The sequence below is a fragment of the Cheilinus undulatus genome, linkage group 12, assembly GCF_018320785.1.
Source record: "Cheilinus undulatus linkage group 12, ASM1832078v1, whole genome shotgun sequence".
NCBI lineage: Eukaryota > Metazoa > Chordata > Actinopteri > Labriformes > Labridae > Cheilinus > Cheilinus undulatus.
Window position 1 is genome coordinate 40,454,956 of NC_054876.1, and position 18,819 is coordinate 40,473,774.

At 37.2% G+C, this 18,819-nt stretch overlaps 1 protein-coding gene across 1 annotated transcript in view; it reads left to right on the top strand.

Moving 5' to 3' along the window:
* Nucleotides 1-18,819, top strand: part of rsf1b.1 (remodeling and spacing factor 1b, tandem duplicate 1) — a 29,194-nt gene that overhangs the window by 868 nt on the left and 9,507 nt on the right. Inside the window, exons 2-11 of the mRNA XM_041800973.1 lie at nt 1,631-1,722; nt 3,077-3,169; nt 5,703-5,908; nt 6,027-6,157; nt 9,480-12,094; nt 13,888-14,166; nt 17,937-18,041; nt 18,131-18,210; nt 18,441-18,492; nt 18,579-18,691. Coding sequence (XP_041656907.1) covers nt 1,631-1,722; nt 3,077-3,169; nt 5,703-5,908; nt 6,027-6,157; nt 9,480-12,094; nt 13,888-14,166; nt 17,937-18,041; nt 18,131-18,210; nt 18,441-18,492; nt 18,579-18,691 — 3,766 coding nt within the window. The remainder of the gene's footprint in view (nt 1-1,630; nt 1,723-3,076; nt 3,170-5,702; nt 5,909-6,026; nt 6,158-9,479; nt 12,095-13,887; nt 14,167-17,936; nt 18,042-18,130; nt 18,211-18,440; nt 18,493-18,578; nt 18,692-18,819) is intronic.

Sequence of the window (18,819 nt, forward strand, 5' to 3'; positions counted from 1 at the left end):
TTAGTGAGCGACACTGTACACAAAATCGATGAACTTCCGTTTGTGGTGCTAATTTTAGCTGACTTGACGTTCTTTTTAATTAAGTTTGTGAGGATTGCGCATGCGTTGCCCCGTCTGAACTCTTCCTGATTGAGTGTTTTTATTCACTCGCCTCACAATGACACTTACATCTCCCATAATACGTTTCAAACATGACCTGTTGCATTTCTAACATATTTTGTTAGTGTAATTCTGAAAGTAAGACGATATCCCCGTGTAGTATTCAGTGGCCATTTTGGAAATATTTATTTCTTGCACGGAAAGCCATCTCATGCAGTCGGTTTTACGATAAGATCATGTGTAATTTATTGCGTCTATAAGCATTATTCTTTCTACAAAATCTTGTCTTGTGTGCATGAATCTATGCTATTACTGTCAGATTAATTAAAGAATAAACATTGCTGGTTCTTTTATTTACCTTTTTAGAGCTGTTTATTCCAAAACATGTAAATATGAGGGACAGGCCTTTAACTTTAACTGTCCCTGTATAATTATTACAGATACTTTGATCATAATTTTTGTTAGAAGAAGGACCTTTATATTATTACATAATTTTTCTTTTGCCACTCATTTATGCTACTAAAACAAACCATGCTTTCCCTCCACATTCAAATAACAGCCCTTTAATGTTAGAAATATTTTAACCTTTTTTATTTTATATAAAAATTTTTTTTTTACATTTTTGTATGTGTATTTACCCATGATTTCAATGCTGTCTTATATTTCTTGCTTCTGATCATTTATGTTATTTTATTTGTTTGAAGTAGCTATTTAACCAGGAAAACCTCATTGAGATTAAGAATCTCATTTACAAGAGTGCCCTGGCCAAGACCGCCATCAGCTATCGGAGCAAAAACACAGACACCAAAAACAGAGCATCACCAAAAAAACAACAAATCATGAAAGAAGAACCCAATACAACTTCCTCCAGTGCCTTCAATCTACCTTTCAGAAGATTTAAAGAGACCAGCTCCTCAAGGCATAAGGTCTCCTCTAGCAGATTCCAGGCTGCAGGAGCAGCATACCTAAAACTCCCTTTACCTATTTGAAGACATACTTTGGGGACAGATAGCAAAAGTAAATTTTGTGACTGAGTCACAGAGCGAAGATTGTAGCTTCCAGTGTGAAAGTTGCTACTTGAAGAATGTTTGATTGAAAAAAAAAAAAACATTTACAGCAATATGCAAATTAAACTAAAGTGCTACACATGTTTCACCCATTGATTTTCATTGTCATGTCATGTTCTTGGTAAAGAAAACAAAAGAAATATATTAATTTAACAGAAAGATAATACATTTTGCCTAAATTTGAACAAATACCTTTTAAGCATCTTCATATAAGCAGACATAGTGTGTGGAATCTTAAGTGAATTTCCATTAGTAGGAATCATGCAGGCAGAATTCAATGTTAATGCAACAAAATGCAATAAAAATTGTTTATCAGCTTCAGGTGGCATTGTTATCAATCAAATATACTGTATTTGATTATGGTCACTGTTTAATCATGTATGCCTCAAATAATTTCTCTTGTGTCAAAGCTTACACTGTTGATTAAATTGTTGACCACATCATGTTTTCTGATCTCTCCTCAGTTCCAAAGCTGTTGGTTGAACTTCATGTGAAATTGCTGAGGAAGATCGGCAAGTCAGTCACAGCAGAAAGATGGGAAAAATATCTTATAAGGGTAATTAATAAAAGTTTAGTTTTCATTTTCTCATTTGTATGGTTTAAAAATATATTTGTAATGGCATTTGGCGAAGCGTTTTAGTCAGAATGCTTGTGGGAATATTAATAACAAAAAACAAGCAAAGTTTGAGCTGCATTATATTGTAATGTGTATTCATATTTTTGGCACCACTGGAGCATTGAAATTTGCCATAAACAAACATATGAAGTATTTTTTAGGTTGTTAGGCTGTTGAATGCAAACATATTTTTCACAACCACTGCTATAAGACCAGCGTCACAACTTTCATTCAGGCTAACTTTTGAGGCCATTGATGGAAATGACTGATATTTGCAACCAATATATTGGCTGTAAATATCAGCCATTGTTTGCCATAAATATTGGCTGTATGTATGTATGAGTTTGAGGAGTTTGAGGCAGGATAAAATGGATCTACGTCAGCATAAGTCTTTTTCTTTCTTCATTCTCATTTCTTAACATTTTAAGTGGTTTAAAGACTAAACTGTTAAGCCAAGTTTAAATTTATAAATTGATACTGCTATTGATATTGATTCAGTGAATTTGTAAATATCAGCATATTGGATACCTGCAAAAATCCAGTATTGTTCATCCCTAAAATGTTTACTCTTCCTCTCAGTAAAACATCCATAAAATTCATCAGTTAGTTACCAACTTTGTTTACTTGCTAATAAATGACTTCCAGGAAGTCACTTAAGCTTTATATGCTTAAAACAGGTGCATATTTATGCTGGATAAGATTTAAGTTACTTGCCACAAAATAAAATGATTGGATAAAACACAGAAAGATTGACAAAGTTGAGCAACATCTTGCACATCAGTCATCTGATCCTTCTTTAATCTGAAAGTATTGATTTGTGAGGCTTTACTACCAGCAATTAAAGCTTCTTGAATCACATTAACACGACCAAGGGAGTCTTTTCTTCTTCATTAAAGCCCATATGAAAATAAATAATAAACTCTTGGATACAATGGTTACAGACAGAAATAACAGAAACCTTTAGTTTTGTTTGTCAGAGATGTGCTGAATCGTTACGCTAGATGCCCATGGTATTTCCCAGAATCCACACTGGTTGTTTGTAGGTAGATGTACCCAAGTAAAATGTAAAGTGGTGTTTAAACTGCACCAAATATGGAACCTTTGACATTCTCTCACTTTACTGGTTGTGAAAAAAATTATTGACATCAAAGTTTGCTTAAAAAAAAAAAAAAAAAAAAAGTAAAGTATACTGAAAAAGGTTGAAGTCCCACGCAGCGCCCACTCGGCTTTCTTTTACAAACACCACACTGAAAGATGTTAGACTAACTGGATGATTCCCTTGTTTTTGCTGCAGATATGCCAGGAGTTCAACACAACCTGGGCATGGGAACTCGAACAAAAAGGATACAAGGACATGACGGTGGAGTGCAAGACAGGGATACTTAAAGTAAGAGCACTTTGTTGTTTTTACATTTCTGGCCTGGCTTCATCCTGCTTTTTCCATAGTTATTTTTATCCCAGACTTAAAAGTAGAATAAAGAATTTGGAAAAAGATGTGCTCTAAATTTTGAAGTTATGTTATTTTTACAGCAGATATTAGTAACAGCTAGAAAAAGCTGGTGTATTTGTTAAAATCACTTTTAGGTGCACTGAACATACTGTTTGCAAATTTATTTTAGTGTCTTAATTTTGAGAATAAACTTTGTTGCAAATGCATGTCCTTAAATTTGTTGAAGCTTGGGTTTAATAATGCAAGAATTTTAAAGTTTTATGTGATACTAGTAAAATCTAACAATATTAATACCTAGTAATACAACAACAAAAAAGGATTCCTAGGCATCTTGTATTAGCTTTTCCCAATTAAAGAAAACTGCTGGCAAGAGCCTGCACGCTGTCTAAACACATGCAACATTTTTATGTCTCTCTTTGGATTTAAAAAAAATGAAGGGATTTTTCTTTTATTAATGGTTCTTAATTTTTTGTATATGATTCATCATTATAGAAACAGAGATTGTGAACTTTAAAAACCCTTAGTATAAAAACAAACCATTGTTGCACAACTGTCTACTCCAGGTATTTGCAAACTTACTCAATGGATTATGTTTGCCAGGTTCAGACTAGACGATAATAAGATGATTGCTAAGTTGCATATGAAAAGAAAGGAAAAAATGAATGTGACCTTTCCTCTGATTCTCCAACATCATTTTTTCCATCTTTCGTCGCCATTTGTGCAGTTGATGAATACTCAGTGTTGATGTAAATCTTCATCACATAACACAATGTGGAATTTGTTTTCGTTGACAAGAGAAGCCCCAAAATGTCTATAATTTTGTCAGGACATTGAGACGTTTCCCAGATGTAGCTGAAGCCTATTAGAGATGCCAGTATTTGATAGTTTTTAAATTATTTCAGTAATTCCTTAAACGTTTTGTGGTTCCAGCTTCTTAATTTGAAGAATTTGCTGCAGAGCAAACAGAGTGTTTGGGTTCTGGCCTGTTGGGTGGACAGGAGAAGGCATTTGGGATCTGGTATATTACGTCATGCATCTTCTCAATGTTTTTGATATTTTATAGTGTTTTTAGTGTTTTTTTTTTTTTTTTTAAGGAAAAATGAGTCATAATGGAAGTAAGACAGTTGCAGCCTCATGGTACCCTGTTATTGTCGTATCACATGACAGTTTTACTTTCCTGCTTATGAAGTGTAGAGCCATTTGCAGGAAAGTAACCATCAATCTACCATTTTGTTGAACAAGTGTCATCATTTGTTGGTGATAAAATTAAAGTAGGGTTTTCTTGCACCACTTCTGCTGCTTGGTGAGATGCATGGAGGAATAAAATGTCTTGGAGAAATCAGACCAACAGGTTTTGACTTGATGAAGTCAAGAAGCTGAAATGCATCTGTTTGATTAACTAATGGGGAAGAACCAAGCCCTGTTGGGGGAAGGCTTTTATTTTATGGGCTATAACATTATGAAAAAGCTACAAGAAACCCACAACTGTGTAAAAATAACAACCTAAGTAACAAACCAAAGTGCAACAGCAAGAAAAGACTTCTTTGTGGTGTGTTAATTAATACTTCCTCTGTTTAAACTAAGGAACTTCATTTAAATGTTAGAAAATTATCAGCAGTATTGTAGGAGCGCTGATATAATAACTCACAAAATCAACACAAATATGGACAATTCAAAATTCAGTTTGACAAAAATATCAGTTGCAATATACTTGATGAAAAAAGACATGACATAAAACAGGGAAGATGTTTCTGGAGACTGATAAATGACACTAAATGACACAAAGAGTTTAAAACACATGCTGTGAAGCAGATTTGAAATAGGCTGGGCCTCAGTTTATATAGAGATCTCATTTCTCTTCTTGCCCATTTGTGCTGAATGTATTTGTTTTATTTGAGGTTTTGTTTTAAAATTCCTCTTTTTGGTACAGAAACTTAAAAGATATTTTTTGAAAGTCATTATCAGTGTTACCTTTTGAAATCTTACTGGCATCCTAAACATATAAACTGCTCAGTATATTTATGAAGAAAAAGCTAGCAAGTCGTTTTTATGGTCAGAGAATTGAAATAATACAAATTTTTTTTCATAAATTCAGTCTCAAATCTAAAATCAATTAGGAAATCATAAGAAGTTGATTTGTGTCTATAGTTATTTGCATATAATGACTTTATGTCACAAAAGTGCCATGTCAATTTAAACTTGGCAAATTTGTTAAAACAAATGTAAAAAAAAAAAAAAAAAAAAAACATATAATGAAAACAAGAAGCAAATAAACGAGTAACTTATACCCAAACATCCATAAAACCCATATACAGTATGAATACTTGCGTGGTTAAGAAGTTTAAAAAAGACCACAGTTAAGGAAAAAAAACAGAAAAAACAGAGTGAAGAAGAGATTCAGTATGACACTGAGATTGTTCAGGGTTACACACTTTGTTTATTTTAATTTGTGTATTTTTTCTTTCTTCAGTATTTGTGTGAGTGTCAGTTTGACGACAATGTCAAATTCAAAACCGCCATCAATGAGGAGGACCCGGATAAGATGCGCCTGCAGCCGATTGGCCGGGACAAAGACGGTCAGATGTATTGGTTTCAGCTCGACCAGGACGACAACGTTCGAGTTTACGTAGAGGAGCAGGACGACTTAGACGGGTCATCATGGAAGTGCATCGTCAGGTGAGCAGAACAGCTTGACTGTTGTAGAACAAAACAGCTGCAGGGACTTTAAAAAGCCCTCCACCTTCCTTGCTTGTTGTTTTGTTTTTCAGTGGTCTCTCCTTTTTCCTCCCTGTAGAGATCGAAACGACCTCGCTGAGGTCGTGGCTCTCCTGAAAACACAAATCGACCCTGAGCTCCTGAAGAGAGAACAGGAGAAAAAAGCTGAAGCTGAGGCTGAAGAGGGAAAAGGCAAAACAGAAGAGGAAGGTAAGACCGTTAAACAACAAATTTACACTTTATTATATATTTTAGATTTACATTTTCACTTCATTGAAGTGTAGATCATAGAGGCCAACAATAATAATTTTAGTGAAGTCATGCAGTAAAAAAACAATAACATCATGCAGTAAGTATGTGGAGGTGGCAGATGCAGCAGTTAGGATTTTTGCTGGAGAACATCAGTAACAGAGGAGCACATTTTTTGCTTTTCTCAGCATCTGTGCTGTAAATGTAGATTTTATTCTTTTAATACCATGTTGAAGTCAATTTTTAAAACCTAAAAGTGTGTAGACATGAAGTTCTTTCCTCTCCTGTTTACTGGCTCCGACACATGATTGAAAGACTTCAGCCCATCTGATTGCATGTCTAATGACCAGTCTAAATACTACTTAAAAAAAAATATTCACCAATTTCTGAATACTCATGGCTATCCTGACACTGGCATTTTATCTGTAATTCTTCTGCGATTATCTTTTTAATTACTGCTAAGGATTGAACTTTCTGTAAGCATCATAGTTGAAATGCAGCCGCCATCAACAGTTGCACCGCTGCCGATCCTGTGAGCAGGCTCACTAAACTTGGGTTATATACTTATATGCAGGTTATAGCATGTTTCCTCTTATAGACTACCCTGGTAAAATGTTTAAAACCACTAGTTTTCAGAAATCACAGGAAGGATCAAAGGAGGGTGACAGAGTGTTTAAACAGAACTCAGGACAGGTTCCTGCTGCAACCATTGCAGCATAATATTTAGTCTTGCTGCTAAATCTGCTAATCAGTACTGACATGCACATGCACACAGAAACAAAATTATTTCACAAATCTACTAGGGTCTAAATTATTAGCCCCTCTTATGCTTATAGTCAGTTGTGCCTCCTTTTTGCTGGATAACAGCCTGCAGTCGTTTGTTTTAGTTTTTAACAAGTCACTGACACGTCTCCTGAGGAATCCCAGCCCATTCTTCTTTGGCCAATCTCTCAAGCTCCTCCAGATTTGATGGCCTTCTGATTTTCAGTGGGATTTAAGGCCTTGTTTACATGACAACATTTTGTTTCGTTTTCCGTTTTCATTTTCAAATAGTTTCACATTTAGACGGCAGCGTTTTGAAAAAAATCTCAGTCTAAACGAGAATGCAGTGATTTTCTGCACGATAAAACTGTCTCTGCAACAAGGACAGTAATGCACATTAAGTGTTTTTCATGCGTTTTTGATAAAATGAAACATTTTATCATACATGGGCGCATGAGAGAAATTCATCACTAAATCCTCCTCATCATCACTATCATAGCGTGACAGCAAAATTTTACGGCACATATTAACACAATAATGCTTTGCTAGACCAGTTTTGTTATAAGAAGATATTCTTTACGATTGTTTAATTTTCCGAGGACACATTTTTCTCCTACAGCCTTTAAGTTCTGGTGGATTTTCTCAGAAAGTGCAGCGCTTCTTGCAGCGCCGCAGGAAAAAGATTGTCTTTTCAGAACGATATTTCTATTTCTGCCTTTTCAATTTTATCTATTTCTTGAAGTGATTACAATTATCTTTTTTGACCTTAACATGGAAACTTTAATCCTGTCTCCTCCATCAGCTGTGCACTGATGTGCAGCCCATGGAGGAGGAGAGAGGACAGTCTACAGGCTGAAGTTTCTGTATTAAAACTTTAAGAAAAAAGATAAAGCCCAAATCCTTTCCAAGAAACAGATATATATTTGAAAAAAGGGGATAGAAATATCATTCTGAAAATGCTCCAGCTGCGCTCATGAGCATCGCTGCGCTTTCTGAGAAAATCCATGAGAGATGAAAGGCTGTAGAAGCTGAATATATCTACGTTATAACAAGACTGATCTTGCAAAGCATGTTTTGTGTTAATATGAGCTGTGAAATTTCTCTACCGTGCTACGATGGTGATGACGGTCATTATGATGATTGATGTGAAAGGCAGATGTAATCATTTCCAAAATTAATAGCGCTACTTTATCTAAACAATACGCATTGATAACCCTCAAATGAGGATAATGTGTCCCCTTTTCTAAATCCAGCTGTCTGTGACTTGACAAGATGATTCGGAGGTAACTACATCAGACAGCTCGGCTCGAGCTGCCATGGCTCGGTTCAGAGTGCTGCGACACTTGCGCCTGACAGCTAACTGCAGCCATAGTGCGCATGTGCATTTTCAGAAACTCTTGTTTTCCCTGTTTACACGGAGACGGGCGTTTTGAAAAACTTTCACTCTGGAGCCCGTTTCCTAATTGTTCAGTTTTCAGGCACCATGACGCCGTTCTCATGTAAAAGGACAGCCAAATGCTACAAAAGATTTGAGTTTTCACCTGAAGATGTTGTTGTGCAAACACAGCCTCAGTCAGGGCTTTGTGCAGGCTGGTCAGAAACATTCACTCAGGTCTTTTGGGGTAGTTCTTCACCAGGAGAGATGTATGTGTTTGAAAACAATGTAATAAATCAGACCCTGCTATGTTTCTGCTATGGCTCAACAAAAATGACAGCTGTAAAGGGGGCTAATAATTCTGACCCTTGTAGTTTGTTTTTTTGTGAAACAAGTTTGTTTCTGTGTCCAAAGTAAAATAATGTAAGCAGCCAAAAATAAAGCAAGGCTGTTTGTAAATGCTGTGCTAAAAATTCAAATAATAGCCCTAAAATTCTCATTTTTTGCAGCTGAGATGTTTATTTGACCTTCTACAGAAATCCTATAAAAGAAAAACTGCCATAAATTTCCACATAAATATTTTTTGAATTACATCTGCTACATTAGACATTCACTGGAGACCATTTTTATCATTTAACAGATTCTCTTCAAAAGTTTTTAAGTAATTTATTTATCACGTTGATTAGATAGAGGTCTCATAAAAGTATGAATTAAGTTTGATACAATAGGCTGTAAGGGGTTAACAAGACTTGGGAAATACTTATAAAACAAAGAAATTTAGTTATTTCATCCATATTTGTATCCACACTTACAGTAGATGCAGGTACCTGTCTACCCTGTTAACAGCTCTTATATATGGCCAGAGATTTAAACCGTTATGGGATGAGGTGCTGATGATGATGGGAACAAATGCACAAATGAGCTTCTCTCTCAAGGAACCAGCTGACCTTTAAGCCATGTGACATGCAGAGTCTTTATATGCAATATACTTTTCTTGTAAATTAATCAAAAGAAGGTGAGAAACTGGAGAGTCTTATGTTTACATATTGTTTTTCCAAATTTGATTGCAGATTTTCTAAGCATCAGTTAATCTGTTTTTGAATGTTGATTTACCTGCAGTCATTTGACATTTTATTTATGTTACAGGTGAAGTTAAAAAGACAGAAAGCACGACAGATGAAGACAGCAACGACTCCAACAAGGCTGTCTGCCCAAAGTCTGAAAGCAATGATAAAGACAACTTGAAATCAGAGGTGTCTGAGGAAAAATCATCTCTTAATGGTGTCATCGAAGGCAAACCTGAAGAGGAACTTAATTCAGAAAAGCCCTCTGTAGACAGCACTATCAGCACAAAAGCCAAGACCATCAAAGAAGAGCCAATGGAAGTGTCAGAAACTAAAACAACCACAGCAGTAAGTGAGCAAACCTCTGATCCGCCATCAATAAAGTCTGAAAAAGGAGAGGAGGCCAAAAAGAACACCGCAGAGGAGATTCAACAAGCTCTGAAGAATGACCAGCAGGCCAAAATCCCTCTAAAGAAAAGAGGGATGAAGTTTAGTGAAGACTTTGAGAAAAATAGCAGCATTATAGTGCAAAATCCAACCATAATGCAGGTAAAGGAGGCTCAGAAAGCTGACTCAACTCCTGAGCAGACGAAGAAAGCTCCAAGTGTCAATGATCATGTTAATGGTGAAGTAGCGTCAGAGAAAGAGCTCAAGAGTAATTCCTGTGAGTCACAAAAAGACGCTGCTGTCGACAACGAGCAAGCTGCAAGTAAATCTATAGAAGCTAGAAATAACGACTCGCCATCCACAGTCAAGGAGGCTGTGAACGATAAAAAGGAGGACTCTAGCAGTGCAGAGAGGGTCACAGAGAAAGCTGCTGCACACAAAGACGACTCAGACAAGAAAAGTCAAGATGTGCATGTAGAAAATGAAAGCACTGCATCTAAAGGGAAGAAAGAACAAGCACACGAGTCTCCCTTGGCGCTGACAGAACCACCTCCGTTACAAAAAGACGTGAATAATGTACTCCAGAAGTCGTCTAATCATGAAGAAGTGAAAGAATCAGAACCAATGAATATAAAAGAGCCTTGCACGGGAGACAAGAAGACACTGAAGGAAGCGGATAAATCATTAACGACGGACAAGTCAAAGGAAGTTAATTCAAAGGATTCAGAGGAAAAGCCAACGTATGAAGACATGGACACATCAGAGATGAGTCAGAATGAAGATACCAAGAGGGTAGACAATGCCAAGAAGCAAACCGAATCAATTGTTGCTAAAGAAACAACAACATGTGAGACTGGTGCTGAAACTAATAAATTAGATCTAAAAGAGAAACCAGGAGTCATCAAAATAGCCGAGAAACAAAGTGCAGACAAAGAGTCAGCAACGAAATCCATCATCTCTGAAAAAATTGAATCACAGCCTGCCATTAAAAAGACAGAAATGCCGAAAGAGAGCGAGAATCAGGAGACGAAAGAAGTCACAAGAAGTTCCACAGCCGTTAAAGAGGCAGACAAGCCAAAAATCAGCGAGAAAGCAGAAGAAACAAACAAGAAAGAGAGTGTGAAGTCTTCTGTTCAAGAGAAAGACAAGTCAGAATCATGTAAACCTGTTGAGAAGAAAGGCAGCATCAAAGACGCAGCGACTTCAGAAAAAGAACAGGCTGCCTCTGATACTAAAGCTGAAAAGACGGCAATGCCTGAGGAAAAGGAGAAGCCTGAGGATGCAAAGAAATCTGTCAACTGCAATGACAGTACGGTGCATGATACTGGCAAGATAAGAGACTCCTCGCCTGTTGAAGCAGAGGCAACAGCCGGAAAATCAGATGTGACAGAGACGAAAGAGAAAGACAAAACTGAAAGGAGCTCGCAGAAGGCGACAGAGGAGGAGGCATCTGAAGGGGAAGATAAACCATCTAGCCATGCTGAGAAGTCAAAAGCAGTTAAAGGAGTTGGTAAAAAATGTGAAAGGCCAGACACAGAGCGGGAAAAAGTGTCAGAAGAGCAGTCCAAAGAGAGTGATCCATCATCAGAGAGCAAAAAAGATGCAGAGAAGAAAAAAGAAAGGGGCACTGCAAAGGATAAACTTAAAAATGACACTGAAAAATCTCAGGGTCAAGACAAAGAAAGTAAAGAGGATTCAAAGACAAAGAAAATCTCAAAAAAAGATGAAACAAAGGAGGAGAAAAATACTCCTAAAGAGAGCAAAACATCCACCAAAACAGAGGAATCTTCCCACCAAAATGAAAGCAAAGAATTAGGAAAGAAATCTTCCAAAACTGAGAAAGCGAGCAAAGAACGAGACTCAGAAAAGCCCACAGACGAGGAGAGTAAAAGTAAAAGTGAGGAAGAGGAGCCTGGAGCAAAGACAGAGGTAGCAAACGGTGAGGAAGCATCGACAGACACTCAGGAGAAAAATCCTCGGAGGAGAAAAAGGCCTGTCCACCGAAGAAAAGCAGCTCTCCAGAGAGAGGAGAGACAGGCCGACTCAGAGTCTGATACAAACATAGGAATGTCTCTACGAAGATCGCCAAGGATCTCAAGACCAACGCCAAAAGCTGTGGAGATCAACGACAGGAAGCTGGAGAAGTCGCAGGCTGAGAAAGGGGATGGTAAAGAAAAAGAAAAGGAGGGAAAGAAAGATAAAGAAGAGGAGGAAGAAGAAGAAGAGGAGGAAGAAGAAGAAGAGGTTAAAACTGTTCAGAAAAAGCCAAGAGAAAAGAAGACAGATCAGGAGGGTCAGCCAAAACCCAAGGTAGGATAACTCACAAGAATAGTTTGTTTTAAATCTTTTAAACAGCTGCCGTTTCAGCTAACATTTGTTAGCAGAAAGAATCTGCTTTTCTGGTTGTCATATGTTTTCTTTTGTGTTTACATTTCAGGTTTTTATACTTTAACTTAAACAGACGTCACTTTTATTTACAGCGTATGCAGTTAAAAACAATAAAAGTCCATATATCTATAAAGTGCTGCTAGTGCTGTTATTGCACATTTATGCTGCCTAGTGGTTAAGGTCAGATTACAGTAGGGTAATAGCTCTGGGATAAAAACTGTTCACATATGTTAAGTTGCTTGTTCTGATGGACCTGTAGTGTTTTCCAGAGGGAAGCCGTTTGAACAGGTGATGTGCAGGACGGGATGAATGCTTTAGAGTATTTCTTGTTTTGTGCAGGAAGGTAAAGTATTGTCCAGGTCAGGTAGCTGTTGGTTTATACTGGATTGTATTGACTTTATGATCCTCTGAGGGGCTTCTTATCTGTTGCAGTGCAGGTCAGATATGCTGTGCATTTTGAGATGCTCTTCTGCATACCTCGGTTGTCAAAATTGTTTAATATCTGCTCTCTGGATTTTTTCCTGTTTTTGGACTTTCTCTGTAAACTGAGACAGTTGTGCATAAGAATCCCAGTAGATCAGTAGTTCCTGAATACTTCTGACCAGCCTGTCTGGCACCAACAACCATGCCACATTCAAACACACTTATGTTACCTTTCCTCTCCAATTTTATGCTCAGTTTGAGCTTCAGCAGATCTTGTCTGCATGCCTAAATGCATTGGGTTCTGCCATGTGAGTGGTTGATACGATATTTGTATGATAGAAGATAGTTTAACAGGTATATTTTATGAAAATGTTTCCATTTGTTTACCTTTTTATCTTTAACCAAGAGCGCCCTCTGTTGGTGCTTTGAAAACATTTCAAATACTAAGAGCACTCGAAGGATAACCTTAATTTGGTAAGATTATAGTTGGGTTAGGGTTAGGGTTAACCCTAACCCTTAGGGTAAAAGTGTAATTTGTGAAATTAATTTATTTAACTTTATTTCTTCTTTTTTAATGTAATGCAGAAATAAGCTTTTGTAGTTGGTTGAATTTCATCTCACTTTGATCTATTTAGTAAATAACTATCACTTAGTTTCATTGTGGTTTACTCATCTTTTTAATTTCTCTATAACTTCATACACATAGCCTGTTTCAATACTGATATTTACTTGGTGTTTCTACAGACAAACAAAGGTGCTAACAAAATTAGCATCAGCAGTCAGGTCAAACAGGGTGAGGTCTTGAAAATTCAAGATAAAAAAAGATAACGCAAACAAAAGATGACAAGAATAAGGGATATGGAAGTGACAAAACTCTTGATAGCTAAATTAATAAATGAAAGCATTTGATACAACTGTTAAAAGCTATGATTTAAAGTAACATGGCATCATCTGAACTGGACGTTAAATGATTAATTGTTTGCTTTTCTGGTTTTGTTTATCCAACAGTTCAATAATCACTATTATACATAAATAAAAAATACGTATTATAAAAACAGAAAGTTTAAGTATGGAAAATGACTCAGACTGTTGCTGAATTGTCTTTGTTAATGACCAGGGGTTATTTAGATATTGATGAGTTGCAGAATTTTTAGTCTTGAGTCCTTCATTATTTAGTCTTTTAAATGTTAAAAATGTCCTCTAATGTTCCCGAGGTAGATTACATCCTTTGTCGTCTACTTTTTGACCTTGTTGTCTTCACGCTGTGTCACGCTTTTCTGTGTTTTTTAAAGGGGAGAAAGAGACGGAGGGTCCGGTGGTCCAACACTCGAACGCGTCGTAAAAAGAAAAACTCTGACAATGAGGAAGAGAACAGCAACGAGTCGTCCAGCGAAGAAGAGGAGAGCGAGGAAGAGGACGACAGCGATGAGGACTACAAGGTGGAGCGCACAAGGAGGAGGCGAAACCGCAAACGAGAGAGACGAAGCTCGGACTCATCAACATCCTCAGATGACCTACCTCCAAACGATGACCCCTGCAAACATTGTGGTCTTCCAAATCACCCAGAGCTGGTAGGCACTCACAAGATCTCCACACATCTACTTATTCTACCAACGTATGAGTTATACTTTAAAGATGAGGAATGATTTTACAAAAAAAAAAAAAAAAAAAAAAAATTATAGGAAAATAAAAGGGGGAGACAAAAGTGCAGACAGTGAAAGGCTTAAAAGATCATTAGATTCAAAGGTTTATTAGAGATGTCCACTGTTTCTTCATCTTTGTTATATTGCTGGAGGTTGTCCCAACTTTGCTTCCATCTTTAATGTTTATGCAAGTCCCTGAATGAAAGACCTGAGGCTCCATCTAGTGGACCAACTAGCATAGTGCATCTGAGTAAAATTCATAACAACATTTTATAAAAGTAAAACTGCAGTAAAGTTTAAGTTTTAGACCAGTTTGTACATGATTTGGTTAACTTAACATTACAGCAGTTATGATCTTGACTGGCCTTGATATAAATCCTAAAAGCTGAAACTAAAGATGTAAAATAATGAAAATATCCTAATAGACAGTACAGTAACCTACCAGTTACAGGAAAGGTAAGTTAAGTTTATTGAGCACCATTCATGCAGCAGTTCAGAGTGCTTTACAGAGCCAAAAGAAGGTTTTTAAAACATCAAAAGCATCAACAGACATGACATGAAGCAAAAACAAGACATTAAGATATAAAGCATATTATAATACCAGATCAAAAAATGATTAATTGGAATTTGTGAAAATTGCTGATTGCAGTAATTAAATCTAAACGAAATAAAAAAGTGTATCAAGTAATGTAATTTAAATATGAGATCAGTCAAGAATAAATATAACTTAAATTAAAGAGTTGTTTAAAAGGAGATTAAACAAGACTGGACTTTGAAAATGTTTCCATTGTGTTTCTTCTTCCCTTTTGTCATTGTATTTTAATATCCTGCCTGAAACACTTTGAATTGCCTTGATGCTGAAATGTGCTATACATATAAACTTGCCTTGCCTTGTGGAAATGCAGCAGAAAATCACGTTAAAGTGACCAAAATTACCAGGGTTATCATTATTGTAAAGGTATTGTCAAATGTGCTGAAAATATTCAGTTATAGGGATGTATGATATTGGATTTTACTGATGTCCAGTATTTCCTAACTCATTTAAGCTGATGCCGATACTTAAATGTAGTTCAAACTTAAAGCTCTGAAGTCAATTTTAAGGACTAAAATCTAAGGAATGAGAGTAAACAAAGAAAAAGATTTCACTTGACACAGGTCTGTCGGCCCTGCCTAAAATTTGGCAAACTACTTATTAGGGATGCATGATAGGGGATTTTTGCCGATATTTACAGATTCATTTTGGCAGATACGATATTTTAAATATGTCTTACATAACTAAAAATTCAGTCCTTTGAACCGAATTTAAGGTTTGAGGATGAACAAACCTTTTTCTTAAAACACACTTTAAAGCTTCAATAATGAGGATGAATAAAGAAAAAGAGCTCAACTTACATAAATCTGTTGGTTCAGCCTAAAACTCCACTAATTTATTAGCAGTGTTTCCCCTACCATTATATTGTTCCATAGCTCCAAAAATATGCTGAGAGCACAACAAGGTAAACTCAAGCCCAACAAGCCACAACAGATGTAGATACTGACCTTAATGTAACATTACTGAATAATACCATAGACTTGTAGAAGTTACCTCCTCTGTTGTTCTCAGCAGCTTAACACAGAATAACAGATATAATCATCACACATGGACATAAAGAGCATGGTCAGTGAAGTTTAAATCACTTAAAGATCATTCCTGGATCCCTCACACTAAAGCAGAGAATTTTGGCCTCACATGGGGGAAATAAAAGTTCACAATCATCCCTTTACACCAAGTGGACTCACAACAGGATGATTCAAAAAGAGACTAAATACATTTAGAGAATTACACTACAGATTACTCAAGCAATTTTTTTTCTTCATAAAAAAGGGGGACCCACAGTCTAATAATGCTTTTTAGCTTATATTATGATACTCTACAGAGCTCATTCACTCTCAGGCTCACCTGTAACACCTCTGCTCCTCTGTAACACACCAGCCTCTCCTGCTGTCTCCTCCTCCATGATGCAGCTGTATATTCACCAGCATCAGACCCTCTCCTATAGGGACTGCAGTCTTTGACACTTTTGCAGCATCTTGGTTTTTTTGTTTTTTTTTTGTTTTTTTGTTTTTAAATTTGGCATTTATTTACGGTTCCAGTCAATCGTTTTAGTAAGTTTCGTTTTATCCAACTACTTTCACTTTCAAGCAGGAGCTGAGTGTGGATGGGAGCGGGGGTAAACAGACCTTTATGAGACGTGATCGGACCAGTCAGCGGTCAATATAAAGGGTCAGCGCAACTGTAGTGCTGGTTCATAGCAGATATAAATAAATGAATAAATCATGCTGGCCCAAAAGTGTGTCGACCCACCAGATAACGACCGGTATGCCAGATAGCGAGTCCATCCCTGCTGCTCAGACAAACTCTGTCTGAGCGTAAACAATCCAGCATGGTGAAGGGGGCGGCTCTCTGCATTAGCGGTGTGCTCAGCTAGCGAGTGGTACGGGTTATTTAAGACTCTACAAACTCCTGATAACTCAGTTCATATTGACAGTAAGAGAAAATATCTTCAGTTTTATCTGGCATGATCTGAAAGCTGAAGCTGCCATTCAAAAGTCTCTGTCCTTTATCCATTTCTGCTCGCTTGTACCGAATCAAAACGGCGCCACTTCCAGATGTGGCAAAATATGGGATGGGTCGAGGGTCACACAGAACGCGCATGCTTTAATCGTGCGACAAAAAAAAAAATAGCAGCGTTAAAAGTAATTTGGGTTAATGCAATTTTAACGCGTTAACTTTGACAGCCCTAGCATGAACCGATGCCCCACTTGTTTTACGTCTGAGATAGTTAAATGAGTGCTGTATTTCGGCGAGATTGTAGCAATTGCGCACAATTTATTAAATTCTTGCAACAAGTCTGACACTTGTAATTCAGGAAAATCCTTCAATCCCCCGTATATCATGCTGCAAACTGACAAACCGGTGGGAAACGTGGTTAAAATTAGCGACTGTTGGGCTCATGTCTGCACCAACCTGAAATCTTTTTAATAATGATTAAAATTTGAATAGTGTTTCTAACTGGGGGAATTTTTCCCTGGATTATTTTTAAAACAGGTAAATATTCCATCCCTGGCTGAAGCACAGTTTTGCTTTGTTCTCTAGAGGGCATTCAGACAGAAAATAGTCTTCAGTTGTTGGGGATGTGGTGTTCAGGTAATGGTGAGAAGACGAAATGTGATGCAGGGAGAATAGTTCAGAGAGTTTAAAGGCTTATCGGGCTCAGAAACTCCAAACAGCTGCTTATAATCCCATGGGACCGGGTCTTACAACTCCTGAAAGTCATCACAGCAGCAAGTACCCCTACTCAGCCCATGCAGTACTGAGAGACAGTGCTGCTTTCTCTTGAGCTGTAGAGCTGTAGCCAATGATTATATTCCATCTCAGTTACTTTGCTTTTTTACTTTTTTACGTATGGATCGGCCCAAAAAGATGTGATTGCTTTTCTCAGTTTCCAAAACCCCACAAAAGTACATTTTCAAATGTTGTGTCTATTATGTTTGTATAACAGTCAAGTGCTCAAAAAGCTACTTTTATATATGAAATCTAAAAGAGAAAAACAACAAAAACTGCTTTTGTGAAGATAAATCCAGTAAGGTCTGAGATTTTTACCTGGAAATGTTGAAAATATGATCTGAGTTAATGTCTGTGAAAATCTTTTTTCCAGATCTTGCTTTGTGATTCGTGTGACAGCGGCTACCACACAGCCTGTCTAAGACCTCCGCTCATGATCATCCCAGACGGAGAGTGGTTTTGTCCTCCCTGCCAGCATGTACGTAGCAGCTAGAGCATCAAATACAAAAGATGACCGATAATTTAATATTAGAAATTGATTTCATGTGTTGTGAATTCCCCCTGCAGAAGCAGCTCTGTGACAAACTAGAAGAACAGCTCACGAACCTCGACGCTGCTTTGAAAAAGAAGGAGCGAGCGGAGAGAAGGTGAGACATTCTATGGAGCAAGTCTATATTCTTTTATTTGAAAATATTTATTTTGGGTCTTTAAGCCTTTTTTATTCAGGACAGTGGATAGATTACACAGGGAATGACACGCATCAGAAAGCCGAGGGTTGTTACAGCTGCAAATTTTATGTTCTTTGATTGAGAAGTTTTCAGAGGTGGTTTCTCAGTCCTGTGGTTATTTTTGTAACGAGTTCTGTGATCTCTTCCAGGAAAGAGCGTCTGATTTACGTTGGAATCAGTCTTGAAAATATCATCACACCGGTATGTACAGCGTGTGATTGCACTTCTTTTTTTCTCTGATAAATATACTTAGATGTTTTTGAATATTACTCCCTTGCTCTCCACAGGTGGAGCCCGAGGAAGAAAAGCCAGAACCCATAATAAAGGAAAAGAAAGATTCAAAGAAAGTTAAGAGCTGGGGACGAAGATCAACAAGGGCGAAGAAATCCATCAGCTACAGGTATGTTCCTGCCGTGTGTGTGTGTGTGTGTGTGTGTGTGTGTGTGGTGGTGGTGGTGGTGGTGGGGGTGGGGGAATAGTTTATTCTATTCTATTCTAATTATTCTCAAAGTCTTTAGTTCGTGTTTT